The sequence below is a fragment of the Rhododendron vialii genome, chromosome 2a, assembly GCF_030253575.1.
Source record: "Rhododendron vialii isolate Sample 1 chromosome 2a, ASM3025357v1".
NCBI classification, from domain to species: Eukaryota; Viridiplantae; Streptophyta; class Magnoliopsida; order Ericales; family Ericaceae; genus Rhododendron; species Rhododendron vialii.
In genome coordinates, this window is record NC_080558.1 from 46,759,238 (window position 1) to 46,771,018 (window position 11,781).

The 11,781-nt window shown below is 40.2% G+C and overlaps 2 protein-coding genes across 2 annotated transcripts; one reads left to right on the plus strand and one right to left on the minus strand.

Moving 5' to 3' along the window:
• Positions 1-3,180: 3,180 nt before the first annotated feature.
• LOC131317976 (uncharacterized) lies at positions 3,181-5,482 on the minus strand. The gene is made up of 2 exons (XM_058347728.1): positions 4,686-5,482; positions 3,181-3,773 (listed from the first exon to the last, which is right to left on the minus strand). Exons 1-2 carry the CDS (start codon positions 5,343-5,345, stop codon positions 3,360-3,362), a joined length of 1,074 nt encoding a protein of 357 aa, XP_058203711.1. The 5' UTR covers positions 5,346-5,482; the 3' UTR covers positions 3,181-3,359.
• A 1,339-nt stretch (positions 5,483-6,821) lies between these two features.
• LOC131317978 (uncharacterized) lies at positions 6,822-11,681 on the plus strand. The gene is made up of 3 exons (XM_058347729.1): positions 6,822-7,320; positions 10,899-11,265; positions 11,395-11,681. The coding sequence occupies exons 1-3, from the start codon at positions 6,922-6,924 to the stop codon at positions 11,595-11,597; spliced, it is 969 nt and encodes a 322-aa protein (XP_058203712.1). The 5' UTR covers positions 6,822-6,921; the 3' UTR covers positions 11,598-11,681.
• Positions 11,682-11,781: the final 100 nt, after the last annotated feature.

Genomic DNA, 11,781 nt, shown 5'->3' on the forward strand with positions numbered 1-11,781 from the left:
AGCACATTATTTCAGGAAAGATTAGGGAAATGAGTATTTATGTCACACATTTATTGCAACGGTAATGAAGAATGAGGCAGCAGAGATATCAAAGAAAATCTGCATATAGCTTTCAACTTTGAGGAACAGTTGTGGTGCCCGGATAGCACTTCCATTGCGCCTGAGGCGCACTTGATGGGTGGAGGATGCGCTCAGGGAGCACTTGTGTTGCACCTGAGGTGCACTTGATCTGTGGGGCATGCGCCCGAGGCGCACTTGGTCAGTAGGGGACGCGCCCGAGGCGCATTTGGTCTGCGGAGCTCAGCTGGTTTGCCCCAACACTTTAGTCTCGAGAAGCCAATAGCTCCCCTGTAACCAAATTTTATGGAGGAGGGGATGAAGCTATCAGAGAGAGGAATATGGAGATGAATAAAACCTTAAAACCCATCCTGAACATGAAATGGACAGGAGTAGCCATAAACCGTGAATGGATCGTACAAAACCAAACGAGAAGGAGAGAAGCCAGTAAATGACTAAACATCATCAGATGAGCCAACTAACCTAACCCTAGACCGATTCAACACGATAGAATTTAACTACCAAGTAAAACTCCACAAGTTCTGTTTGAGTTCAAAACACAAACATGTACATCACAAGTCAATTAACTAACGGGATCCTGAAAAAACGGGAGAGGACACTATAGTCTCCCCCTTAAGTAATACTGTACTATATTAGATGGAAGCTGAGCCCAACTGAGATCTTCGGCAACAACACCCTGCTTGGTTGCCAATCAAAAAAAAAAACACCCTGCTCGGTTTCATTTTTCTGCTCATTCAGGTTCCCGAACCAATTCCAACATTGGAGCCAACATGAATGTTGCAAATCTAAACTCTCTTCGTCATTTGTGCTCAAAGCAGGAGTCCATAGGAACACAAAAGTTTACATGGAACCTTCAAATAAGGACTGGCTAGCAGCAAGCAGCGCAATTTTCTCACGCAGTCCATGCGCCATGGACATAATATCAAGAGTTAAACAAACTAGAAGGGAGGACGAAACCAGAAAGCAAAAGTTCTATGGATAAGCTACACGGAAGAGTTTCATTTAATTTTCTTTGTGTTCCAATTCTCATCCATAATCTCTCCCTGTTGCTTTTAGTACTGTTATGCAAAATGATTATAAATGGGCCGTAGAGTGTAATCAGGTGGTCAAAGTAGGGAAATTTGGAACACTAGCAACTTCGGTTGAGTAGCGAAGAAGATTACCAAATGCTCCAAACTTGAGGATTATATTAGCCGATAACAATTCAAATAAAACACGTACTATGTCAAGATATTCACCTAGTTGGCCATACATGAACTCATACGTAGGTGCATAAAGGTATGTAAATCGTGAAACCTAGTTTCTAACTTTAGAAAGCGCAATGCTTGCTGTACATGCAATGTGGACTCCAGACTTGACTAAAAGAATTTCAAAAGAATAGAACAAAGAAGTTTAGAATTAACCAGAAGCAATGGCCACAGAAGCTCACCCTTAAACTGGGTAAGCAAGTCCTTGCTTTCTTAAGGGTCACCATAATTTTCGGTCCACGACAACAAGTCGACAATAGAAATGTCATACCAATTGGAAGAGAGCATGCAGCAGCAGCAAATGGAGCAGCTTGGCCAAAGCTGAATGTATCAACCAGTAGATTCCCAAACAAAAAACGGCTACTAGACCAATGCCAAGAAATATTTCCTTGGAGAAGGTAAGTGACAGCCATTGTTGACCGAAACCCCTCTGCACATAACAAGGGAGTATAACTCAAAGAAATCACCTGAAAGGTATGCATGCCAAAGTTTTTGAAAGGTATGCCTTAAATTGACGTTAGCCATGATCGATAATACAAATAACAGTTACATGAACCTATAATCCATATGTTTTTCCTTACATATAGTTTCAAATTCAATCATGAAATCTAAGGAATAATTTTCGACAAGAAAATACAACCACTTTCTAATCATACTTGGCAAAACATACATGTACACATAAAAGGAAGTAGTAATTTAATTTCCACTACACAACCACTTCTTATTTTATTTTTTAAAGTTTAGAGGGGCCGATACAGTACATCATGATATATAATGTGCATTTTACACTACATATAAGGTGATTCTAGCAAGGTTTTGGTCGGCCCAGCCCCGGCACTTCACTTCCCTCGATCCATCCCTGTTTATTACTAAGATTTTTTGAAATGAATTTTGTTCTTCTATTGGCGGGAACTACAATTTGTGCTCCTAATTTTGATAATATTGCTGGCAAGTCAAGTCAACCTTGTTTTGTTTTTAAGGAGTTTAAAAACTTATCCCATTCTTTACTCTTGAAGGAGATTGGAAGTTGCCATTAAACAAGCAAACTTCAATAGCACTCTGACTCTGAAAAACGATGTAAAGTATTACTAGGAGATTTACGAGGGAGAAAACTTGCATCAATTAATTTCACTAGCTTCAGAGTACGTTCACAGTATCCTAGAGTTTGTGAGTTGAATTTTTGTACGCAGCGTTTACTCGGATACTAAAGTGAGTATTAAGTACGCAACTTGAACACACACCTCGAGAGACTTCTTTAAGTCATGAGAGAGTTTTGTTCGATGTATTTGAGGCTTTGTGCCTAGATTTTAATATTATGTTCGAAGCATTGCTCTCCTCTTTATTGCTTTTCCATACCATAAATCAATTAACGGGTTTAGGGGTTTTCAGTACAAAATTTTGTGTCCACTGATAGTGTAAACTTCACTTCCCCATTTTTATCGTCTTTTTCCTTCGTGGGTCATCTCTTACATTCTTTAAACCATGAAAGATTTTTTTTTGAAAATAAACAATGAAAGATGATGAAGTCCGAATCCAACTGCCAGAAGTGCAGAACTACCAAAGTAAACCATTTAGGCCAATCCATTTGTATCCCACCAGTTGACAGAAGCCATTATGGGCCGGATCTTGAGAGACTTTCATAAAGACATACGAGAAACGGGTCGATAAATGCTGCATAAGAGAGTGGGAGGCCGGCTCCTGAAAAATGTAGATCCAAATGCAGATGTGTTTCAAAAACTGTCAAAATACATATGGATCCGATGCATGTAAATCCAATGTGCATACACATCATCTACGTTGGTGGCATTGCTCTTTGTCAGATCAGATGTAACGTAATTAACATGGCCAATCCCAGTGGAAACAAGCTCTACACTACTTGTCCATTTCCCAACATCAAAATCACTTCTGTGTTGCCAGCCCTAACAAAGTATCAAATGAAATAGAAACAAACCCCAACAATATATCTACATACCCAAAATTAAAACAGCAAAAAAAAAACCCTCGAATTTATTTCCAAAATTAAAACTGCTTCATTCATTCACTCCAGTACTTCTCATCATCATCATCATCACTTTCCTTACCCCCCTCCACCTCCTCCTCCTCATCACTGCTTCCCTCCGCCAAGCTACTCTTAAACTTCCTCACATCCTCCACCGCAGCACTCCGAAACAACCCCACATCCACTGCACCAGACACCATGTGATACCCTCTCCGCCGTAGATCATCTGGCCCATCATGCGGCATGGCAAACCCGCTCAAGTAGGTCCCACCTTCCATCCCCAACACCGCCTTCTCTGCTTTCCTCATCACCTCCCTCACTTTCTTGTTACCCGGGTCCCACAAGTACCCCATGCTTGCACTCAAATCCAACGGTCCCATTTGTATGCAATCAACCCCATCAACGGCCGCAATGTCCTTGATGTTCTCCACGCTCTCTTCGGACTCCACCTAGTGTTGAAGATTCATTTCACGAAACATCAAAATCATGAATTCAATCAATTAAACATCCAAGATAATACTAAGAGTTAGGAAAAGAGCCTGTAAGATCAAATAAGAGGCACGCCATTCATTGTCTTACATTCATATTTTTGTCCTTTCATCTAGTTCTAATGGCTAAATAGTGAATACAATTACAAGATGCAATCTATAAATCTCCAGTTTGCCTCAAAGGTTCGAATGAATAAATAGCAAATGCGATTCTAAGATACAATTCATAAATATCACAGTTTGTCTCAAAGGTTCTACTGGCTTAATGGCAAATACGATTGTAAGATACAATTCGTAACCTCACAGTTTGTCTCAACATAATGTTCATAACGTATATTGAAAATAGTAGAGAAATAACAAAACTTTATACTTTTGCTAAGCCAAAACGGGTGGAGGGGGCAAACGGAAATAGCAACCCTCCCCTGGGCATGACCACAAGGACTCCAAAACCACAGCAACCCGCGGCAGGCCTCGGAGGGACCAAAGAGCCATAGCAATTACCGCCCCACAAGGGCAGCCGGAAATAGCAACCCTCCCCCGGGGATGACCACAAGGACTCCAAATCACAGCAACCCCCGGTGGGCCTCGGAGAGACCAAAGAGTCATAACAATTACCACCCAAGGACTAGTGGAACAAAGTTGGCCTTTGTAGGACAAAGTTGGCCTTTGTAGGAGAACCAAGTTCGAGAAGGCTCTAGACTTTAAAACAATGTTAAGTGACCTTATATTTGCAGGATTGTAAACATTTTTCCACTAGTCTCATTTTATGGAGTAATTCAAAATAATGCATTTTCACGCAAAAAAGGTTCCATAGAAAATTTCCTCAATAAAACAGTTAAAAAGTAAATTTTTGAACTTGAAATGTTGCAAGACCTGGCACATGATCAGCAACTCATCCTCGTAATTACTCAAATACCCCGCGTCGATCCCGTACCCCGAAGCCCTAACAACAGTATGGGCCGACCCACGGACTCCATGGGGCGGAAACCGGCAATAGGAGACTGCTTCACGGGCCATCTTCGGGCCTTCGATCATTGGAAACATGATGCCCTGCGGACCAAGATCGAGGGCTTTCTTGGCCCATGTGGCGTTGGATTCGGGTATGCGGAGGATGGCGGGAGTGCGGGCGGCGGCGAGGGCGTGGAGACAGGGGAGGGCGGCGGAGGTGCCGCCGTGGCCGTGTTCCATGTCGACGACGACGAAGTCGTAGCCGGAAAGGCCGGCGATCTCGGCGAGGGTGGGGGAGAAGGAGAGGAGGAAGAGGCCGTAGAGGGTCTCGCCGTTTCCGAGGCGGGATTTGAGGGAGGGAGAGAAGGAGGAGGGTGTGGAGAGATTGGAAGGGGCGGTGATAGGGGTGGAGGAGGATTTTAGGGTTTTGAAGGTTGATTTGTTTAGGGTTTTGAGTTGGGGTGAGGGGAGGGTGAGGGGAGGAGAGAGATGAGTTGGGATGGTGAGGGAAGGGGGATGGAGGAAAGGTTTTCTGAGAGTAGAGAGAGAAGAAGAAGAAGCAGTGGGGAAGGTGATGGCGGCCATGGGAGTGGGGCTGAGGGGACTGCGGAAGGACGAACCACCTGACCTTGGTGTGTTTGGTGAGATGGGGTTTTCAAAGTTTTCTGTAGCAGGAGTAGGGTTGGAGTGAGGAACTGTTTAAACTTGTGATTTGAAAAATTGGATTCATTTAGAAAAAAAAATGTTCAAAATTAGGTTATCGGCTGTTTGGATGGTGAGAAAATTGTGAGATAAAAAAAGGAGAGTATTTTTTCACCAAATCTCTTAAGTTTTTGTGAGACATATTTTTTTGTCAAAGCAGTATTAACTTCTTTTATAGAGAAAAAACATATACAAGAAAGCATCTGTCTTTAATTAAATGACTAGGAGTATAAAGGAGGGTAGCCTCCCCAAACCTACAAGGAAAAAGGGGAAGATGGGAAAAAAAATTCCAAAACATCACGAAGCATCTTAATTCGTCACCGACAGAACTACAGCGACCACGATCATAAACTATGGATCTCCAATGACCTCGAGACAGTGACCAAAACCACAACCGCAAATAACGACCGACTAACGACCAATGCATTGGAGATAATGGCGAAGGACTGGCAAGGAGAATAAGTGAGACTCTCATATCTAAGATTGAGAGAGAAACCTTTTCATTGAAAAGGTTAAGGATTTTTTTTTTTATCGGCAAAAATAAAAATTCATTAACTCATAACACGAAGTACATAACAAATAAGGTCTTGGGTACACCGGCCTGACTACCCATGACCCTCTTCTCCTAACCAAAATGGTGAGTTATTGGTGAAACTTGATGACATAGTTAAGTGCTAACCAAAATATTTTAGAGGAACTCACCGCACCTATGTCTAGATCAAAGCTTGCATGAATAGACATAAAAGAATATGTTTAGCGGTGTCAAGCGATTATGGAGATTTAAACCCCAATATCGGGTGAGAAATTTCAAGTCCTTACTCATTAAATTAACTTGGCGGTGTTACATAAATCAACTGAAGGCGTAGGGCCACAATTGCAAACAAGCCGAGTTGTCTCGAGAAGCTTCAGGCTTGGCTCAGTTCGTTAGTAGAAAGGTAAAGATTGGACTTGAGTTTTAGGTTTCTTTACTCAAACTTGAGTTAATTTTAATTCAAATTATTTATAGAGGTTTAACTGGTTTAAAGAGAGTCATTTAGTAAACAAATTAAGCTTAAACATTTTGATACTTAAAATTTGAACTTGAGCTCGATTTTGTGAGCTCGAGCCGAATTCAAGTTTGACTAATTTTGGATAAACAGAATGTCTTCTTTTCTTTCCTTTTTAAAAAGAATTTTGTAAAAAAAATTTCATAAATTTCTCTTACTTCTAACATTTCTCTTTCTATCTCTCTCCACTTATTACTCTTACTATTTTTCAAAAAAAATTTGAAACAAGAATTGAAACAAAGCAGAACAAAACTCAAACTTGTTTTCAGCCCTCAAATGTACTTATAACTATTACCAACTTTGAGGACCAGTTGCATAATTAACTCAAGAAGTAACACCGGGGGAAGAAAGAAGATAAGCAAAACACAGCCTCAATCCTTCCCAGCTCCCAATATCTTCTTCCTTCCCAATCCATGACAACCACCACAGTCCATCCCCCTTTGATCTACTACTATCGAAACCCGAAATACCCAATCTCGATCGGAGACAAACCCTCCCTCTTGCCATCCGCTCGCACGAAATTCTTCACCAGGCCAACCCTCTTCCCCATTTCCCCAACTCTGGCCGTGAAATGCAGCTCCGAAAAGGGAGAAGTGATTGGTGGTCTGAAGGAGGTGTTGTCCGGGATTGTGGACGAGAGAGTAGAGGAACTGTTGAACAGGGAAGAGAACAGGGTTTTGCTTGATGGGTTGGAGACGGCTTCGCAGAGAGTTGAGGTTGCCAAGAGAGCGCTCGCGGAGATTGAAGAACAGGAAATTGAAGCTAAGAAGTTGAGGGATTATGTCAATAATCTCGAATCCAGAACCTCCGAGGTCTGTTTGGCTCTGTTCCTCTCCCATTTCCCAACACCTTCTTATACCCATCTATTTATCTTTCTATCAATCTATGTATATACATCGTATCTTGTTACATACTCCCTCCGTTCCGAAAAAATTGTCCGATCCACAAAAAGATAACTTAAAAATAATACATTTTTCTACATACAAAAAAAATCAACTTTTTGCCGCTAGTTGCTAGATATAAATGGATTATTCTAATTTATCAAAAAAGTAAGAATTTTTCTTGACAAAAATGCATTTTTTTTAAGTTCTTGTTTTTTGTACCATACAGTCTTTATGGGACGGGGTAGTAAATAATCCCCGAAGTGTTTGGTTAAATGCGCAAGTACTTGAAGTTCCTTGCTCAATGCTTGGATTAAGTCTCCATAGCCACTTGGTGGGGCGAAACATATTTCTCTCGTGCTAGTTGCACGAAGTGAAACCTTAGCTTTGCCTGAACATATATGCGGTGAGGTCCCTAGAAGTGATCATGTAGCCTGTAGGTGATGAGATATGTGGAGTAGCCTATCTACATATTCGTTTGCCTATCAAAAAATTGTCAGAGAAATATATTCCTGGTTTCTCTAAGCAACAATATATATGATCTATCTTACGAATAATAATTACGGAGCGCCCGTTTTGTTTTTGTAAGTTGGTACGGTCTATTGCTCGCCTATTTTGCTTTAGGAGGTTGGTTCACAGGTACAACCTTTGTAACTTCATGCCTTCATGGTATACCCATAGATTGGTCAGTTCCTATTTGGAAGAAGAATGTTTGGTCAAGGGAGCAGAGCGATAGGATTCCCGCGTGCTTGAGCGTTCTACTGTGCCAAAATGTTTGATTGAATGCTTTGTAATTGGACTAGTTGGTAGGACCGTATGGAGCACGGGTACCGGTACGCGGTACGGGAAACGGCAAAATCCCAAAAAAGTAGGGTACGGCGAATATATATATATATATATATATATATAATTATTTTCTATTTTTTATTGCATAAAATGAAATATAAACTTATTTTACCAACAAAAAGTAAAATCAGTACAAATATACATATCTACTGCATATCTATTAGTAGTCAGAATTTTAGATACATATATACATATACATTACACTACATATATACAGAGAGAGATTATTTCGATCGATAAAAGAAAATATATATATATATATATATATATATATATATATATATATATACAGTCATTTTCAAATAAGGTGGTCCTTATTTTAGTTAAAATAAGGACCTTTCCATTTCTCCCATTTTCCGTTTGAATTTTGATGATCCAAGCCGCTCAATGTGTTTAGAACGTGATTTTAAGGGTATCCGCGAGGAGTCGGCAAAAAAAAAGACCGGGAAGGTCTTCATTCGAGCAGTTTTAATTTGAACCGTTTGATAAAAAATAAACAAAAACTGCTCGGATGAAGCTCTTCCCGATCTTTTTTTTTGCTGATTTCTCGCGTGTACTCTTAAAATCACGCTCTGAACACATTGAGCAGCTTGGATCATCGAAATTCGATTGGGAAAGGGAGGTCCTTATTTTATTAAGTTAAGGTGGTCCTTAGGAGAAGGGGACTATATATATATATATATATATATATATATATATATATATATATATATATATATATATATATATATACAGTCAGGTTCCGGTGAGGGATCCCTTATTTTTTTAAAATGCGGGACTTTCCTTCCCGATTGAATTTCGATGATCCGAGCCGCTCAAAGTGATCAGAACGTGATTTTAAGGGTCCCCGCGAGAAATCAGCAAAAAAAATGACCGGGAAGGGCTTCATCCGAGCTGTTTTCATTGAACGGTTCAAAAAAAACTGCTCGGATGAAGCCCTTTCCGGTCATTTTTTTTGCTGATTTCTCGCGGGGACCCTTAAAATCACGTTCTGCACACATTGAACGGTTCGGATTTTCAAAATTTGATCGGGAAATGAAAGTCCCGCATTTTAAAAAAGTGAGGGATCCCTCACTTGATAATTTGTGTATATATATATATATATATATATATATATATATATAGAGAGAGAGAGATAGAGAGAGAGAGAGAGAGAGAGAGAGAGAACTTACATTTTTTTTCCCGATTTGGAGCCCTAGATCGATCTCCAAGATCTCTGCCGTGTAATATTGTGTTTATAAATGACAAATAAATTACACAATAAGCCCACATTTTATAATTATTTACAAAAAATCCCAGAAATTTTGAAAAAAAATTCATATTGGGCTAAAACGTACCCTTGCCGTATCCGTGCTATACCCATGCCGTACCCAAAATTACCAAAAGTACCCGATACAACTTTGCCGTACCCGGTACGTTTTTGCCGTACCCACGCCGTACTTGTACCCGGTACGCATACGGCGACATTTCCGGAGTACCCATGCTTCATAGGACTCACTATGATGCTAACTATTAGAGTCTGAAAATTTGCTGGCATAGAATTTGGAATCCCAAACTTGCACTTTGATCTTGACAAAAACAGATGAAAAAAAGAAACAGCAATGTCATGTTCCATTCATCTTTCAATCGATGTATCCTGCGTGTTGAGTTTTCTGGCCAGTGTTAATCTAACCGACAGGCATGGACACGTCAAAAAACGTATGGGTCCATCAAATTTAGTTAATTTTTTGGAGGGGGGGACAGAGCGGGGACATGGGAGGGACACGTATAGGGACCTGACAAGGGTTAAATATGCAAAAAAATTATTTTTTAGGGGGTAAATGTGTATTATTTCAAATACTTTGGGTTAAAAGTGTAATATAATGTGTGTATGATGCTTGCACACATATGTGTGTGTGTGTGTATTAATGCTTCATGGTTCTGCATAAGAGTGTAAATTTTGTCCGGATGAGCCGGAAAATAGTGGTTTTCTGCCACCCCCCGTGGGCCCCCTTTGCGCATTTTTTTGGGTAATTCAAACTGTGCATCTTGTAGAGTTTGTAAATAATGTATCTGCGCAAAATATCAATTTGTCCGGACATCGATAGGTATGTCAAAAGTTGAGTTTTTAGAGAAAAAAAATGAACGGTTTTGAACAGTTTAACTTAAAAAACATCTGACAAATCCGGACCGTCCATTTTTTCGTTTAGAACTCAACTTTTGACATACATATCAATGTCCGAACAAGCTGATTTTTTGCATTAATGCATTATTTTACAGGCTCTACAAGATGCACGGTTTGGATTACTAAAAAAATGCGTGAAGAAGGCCCACAGGGGGTGCTGGCGGAAAACCGCCTCTGTCCGGCTCATCCGGACAGAATTTAAACTCTCTGCGTAACTATGTTTCTATTGGTATAAATTAAATATTATTTATATTTGTATTTATATTTGCCATGTCCTCTGCCGTGTTTGTGTCTCCATTTTTCAAATCCCGTGTCCGTATCCGTGCTACATAGGTTTTAATCGATGCCTCATTCTTTATTTGGTCAAAGCAAGTAGGTTGAGTTCACTAGCCAGTTTTAATCAATGCCGATGAGCAAACTTTCTTAACTTGTATTTTGGTGATTGAGCCATTGTGATATTGCCTGACATTTCTGTTGTTGTATTATGCATGTATTATAGATTGCAGAATGTCAGAGGGAGATATCAGAAGCGAAAGCAATGGTGGAAGAAGCACAGCGCTCTCTCTATGGCTATGAGGTTGGAAACCGAGATGCTTTTATGGAGGCGGGAACAGAAGAGCTTGATAGAAATGCAGAGAGGTTGGAGTCTGTGAAAGCAGCTTCTGTTTCTGCCCTAGTAGGGAGTTTTGCAGGGCTCCCGATTGCCCTTGCTCAAATGACCAGCAATTCACTGCTTATTCTCCCTTTCACAATCACCTTCGTCAGTTGTGCACTATTCGGAGTCACTTTTCGATATGCAGTAAGAAGAGATTTGGACAATTTTCAGCTCAAGACAGGAACTTCTGTGGCATTTGCCTTTGTAAAAGGTATAATCTTGCTGTAATTGGGATAAAGACTTGAATTATTATGCTTTGGAGCAAAATAGCATGAAAATATGGCTGGCTTGTAGAAACTGGAAGCTTTAGGTTGATATCCAAATTCCCTTTGCAATGCAGGTCTTGCTACACTGGATGGTGGACCTCCTTTGGAATTGGAAATGGGGAGTTTTCTGTCGCATGCTGTTGGAAGTGCAGTTTATGTAGCTGAGAATCTTCTAGTCTTTTTATTTTCTGGAATTGCACTGGATTATTGTTTCAAGATGAGGTTGTTAAGTCCTTTTCCTATTCAAAGATCTGCTTCAGAGACTGAAAGAAGGTGAAGAGCTTTTTACTCTAGCAGACAAAATCATTTTTCTTTTGATGGATGTACATGTACACTATCTAAGCAATTTCATTTCTGGCTAGAGCTTCTTGTGCACAAACTGTTTGTTTCAGATACGTCTCATAAGTTTCTGAGACATTTTGTTGTAAATGATGGATAACAAAAGTGCCTTAGGCAAGAAG

What these genes read in the sequence shown, in the direction of transcription:
- LOC131317976 (XM_058347728.1), bottom strand. Translation starts at nt 5,345, where the DNA reads ATGGCCGCCATCACCTTCCCCACTGCTTCTTCTTCTTCTCTCTCTACT. An exon ending in AGTTGCTGATCATGTGCCAG is followed by an intron (nt 3,774 to 4,685) that starts GTCTTGCAACAT and finishes CTTCAACACTAG; the next exon opens with GTGGAGTCCGAAGAGAGCGT.
- LOC131317978 (XM_058347729.1), top strand. Translation starts at nt 6,922, where the DNA reads ATGACAACCACCACAGTCCATCCCCCTTTGATCTACTACTATCGAAAC. An exon ending in TCGAATCCAGAACCTCCGAG is followed by an intron (nt 7,321 to 10,898) that starts GTCTGTTTGGCT and finishes CATGTATTATAG; the next exon opens with ATTGCAGAATGTCAGAGGGA. An exon ending in GGCATTTGCCTTTGTAAAAG is followed by an intron (nt 11,266 to 11,394) that starts GTATAATCTTGC and finishes TTTGCAATGCAG; the next exon opens with GTCTTGCTACACTGGATGGT.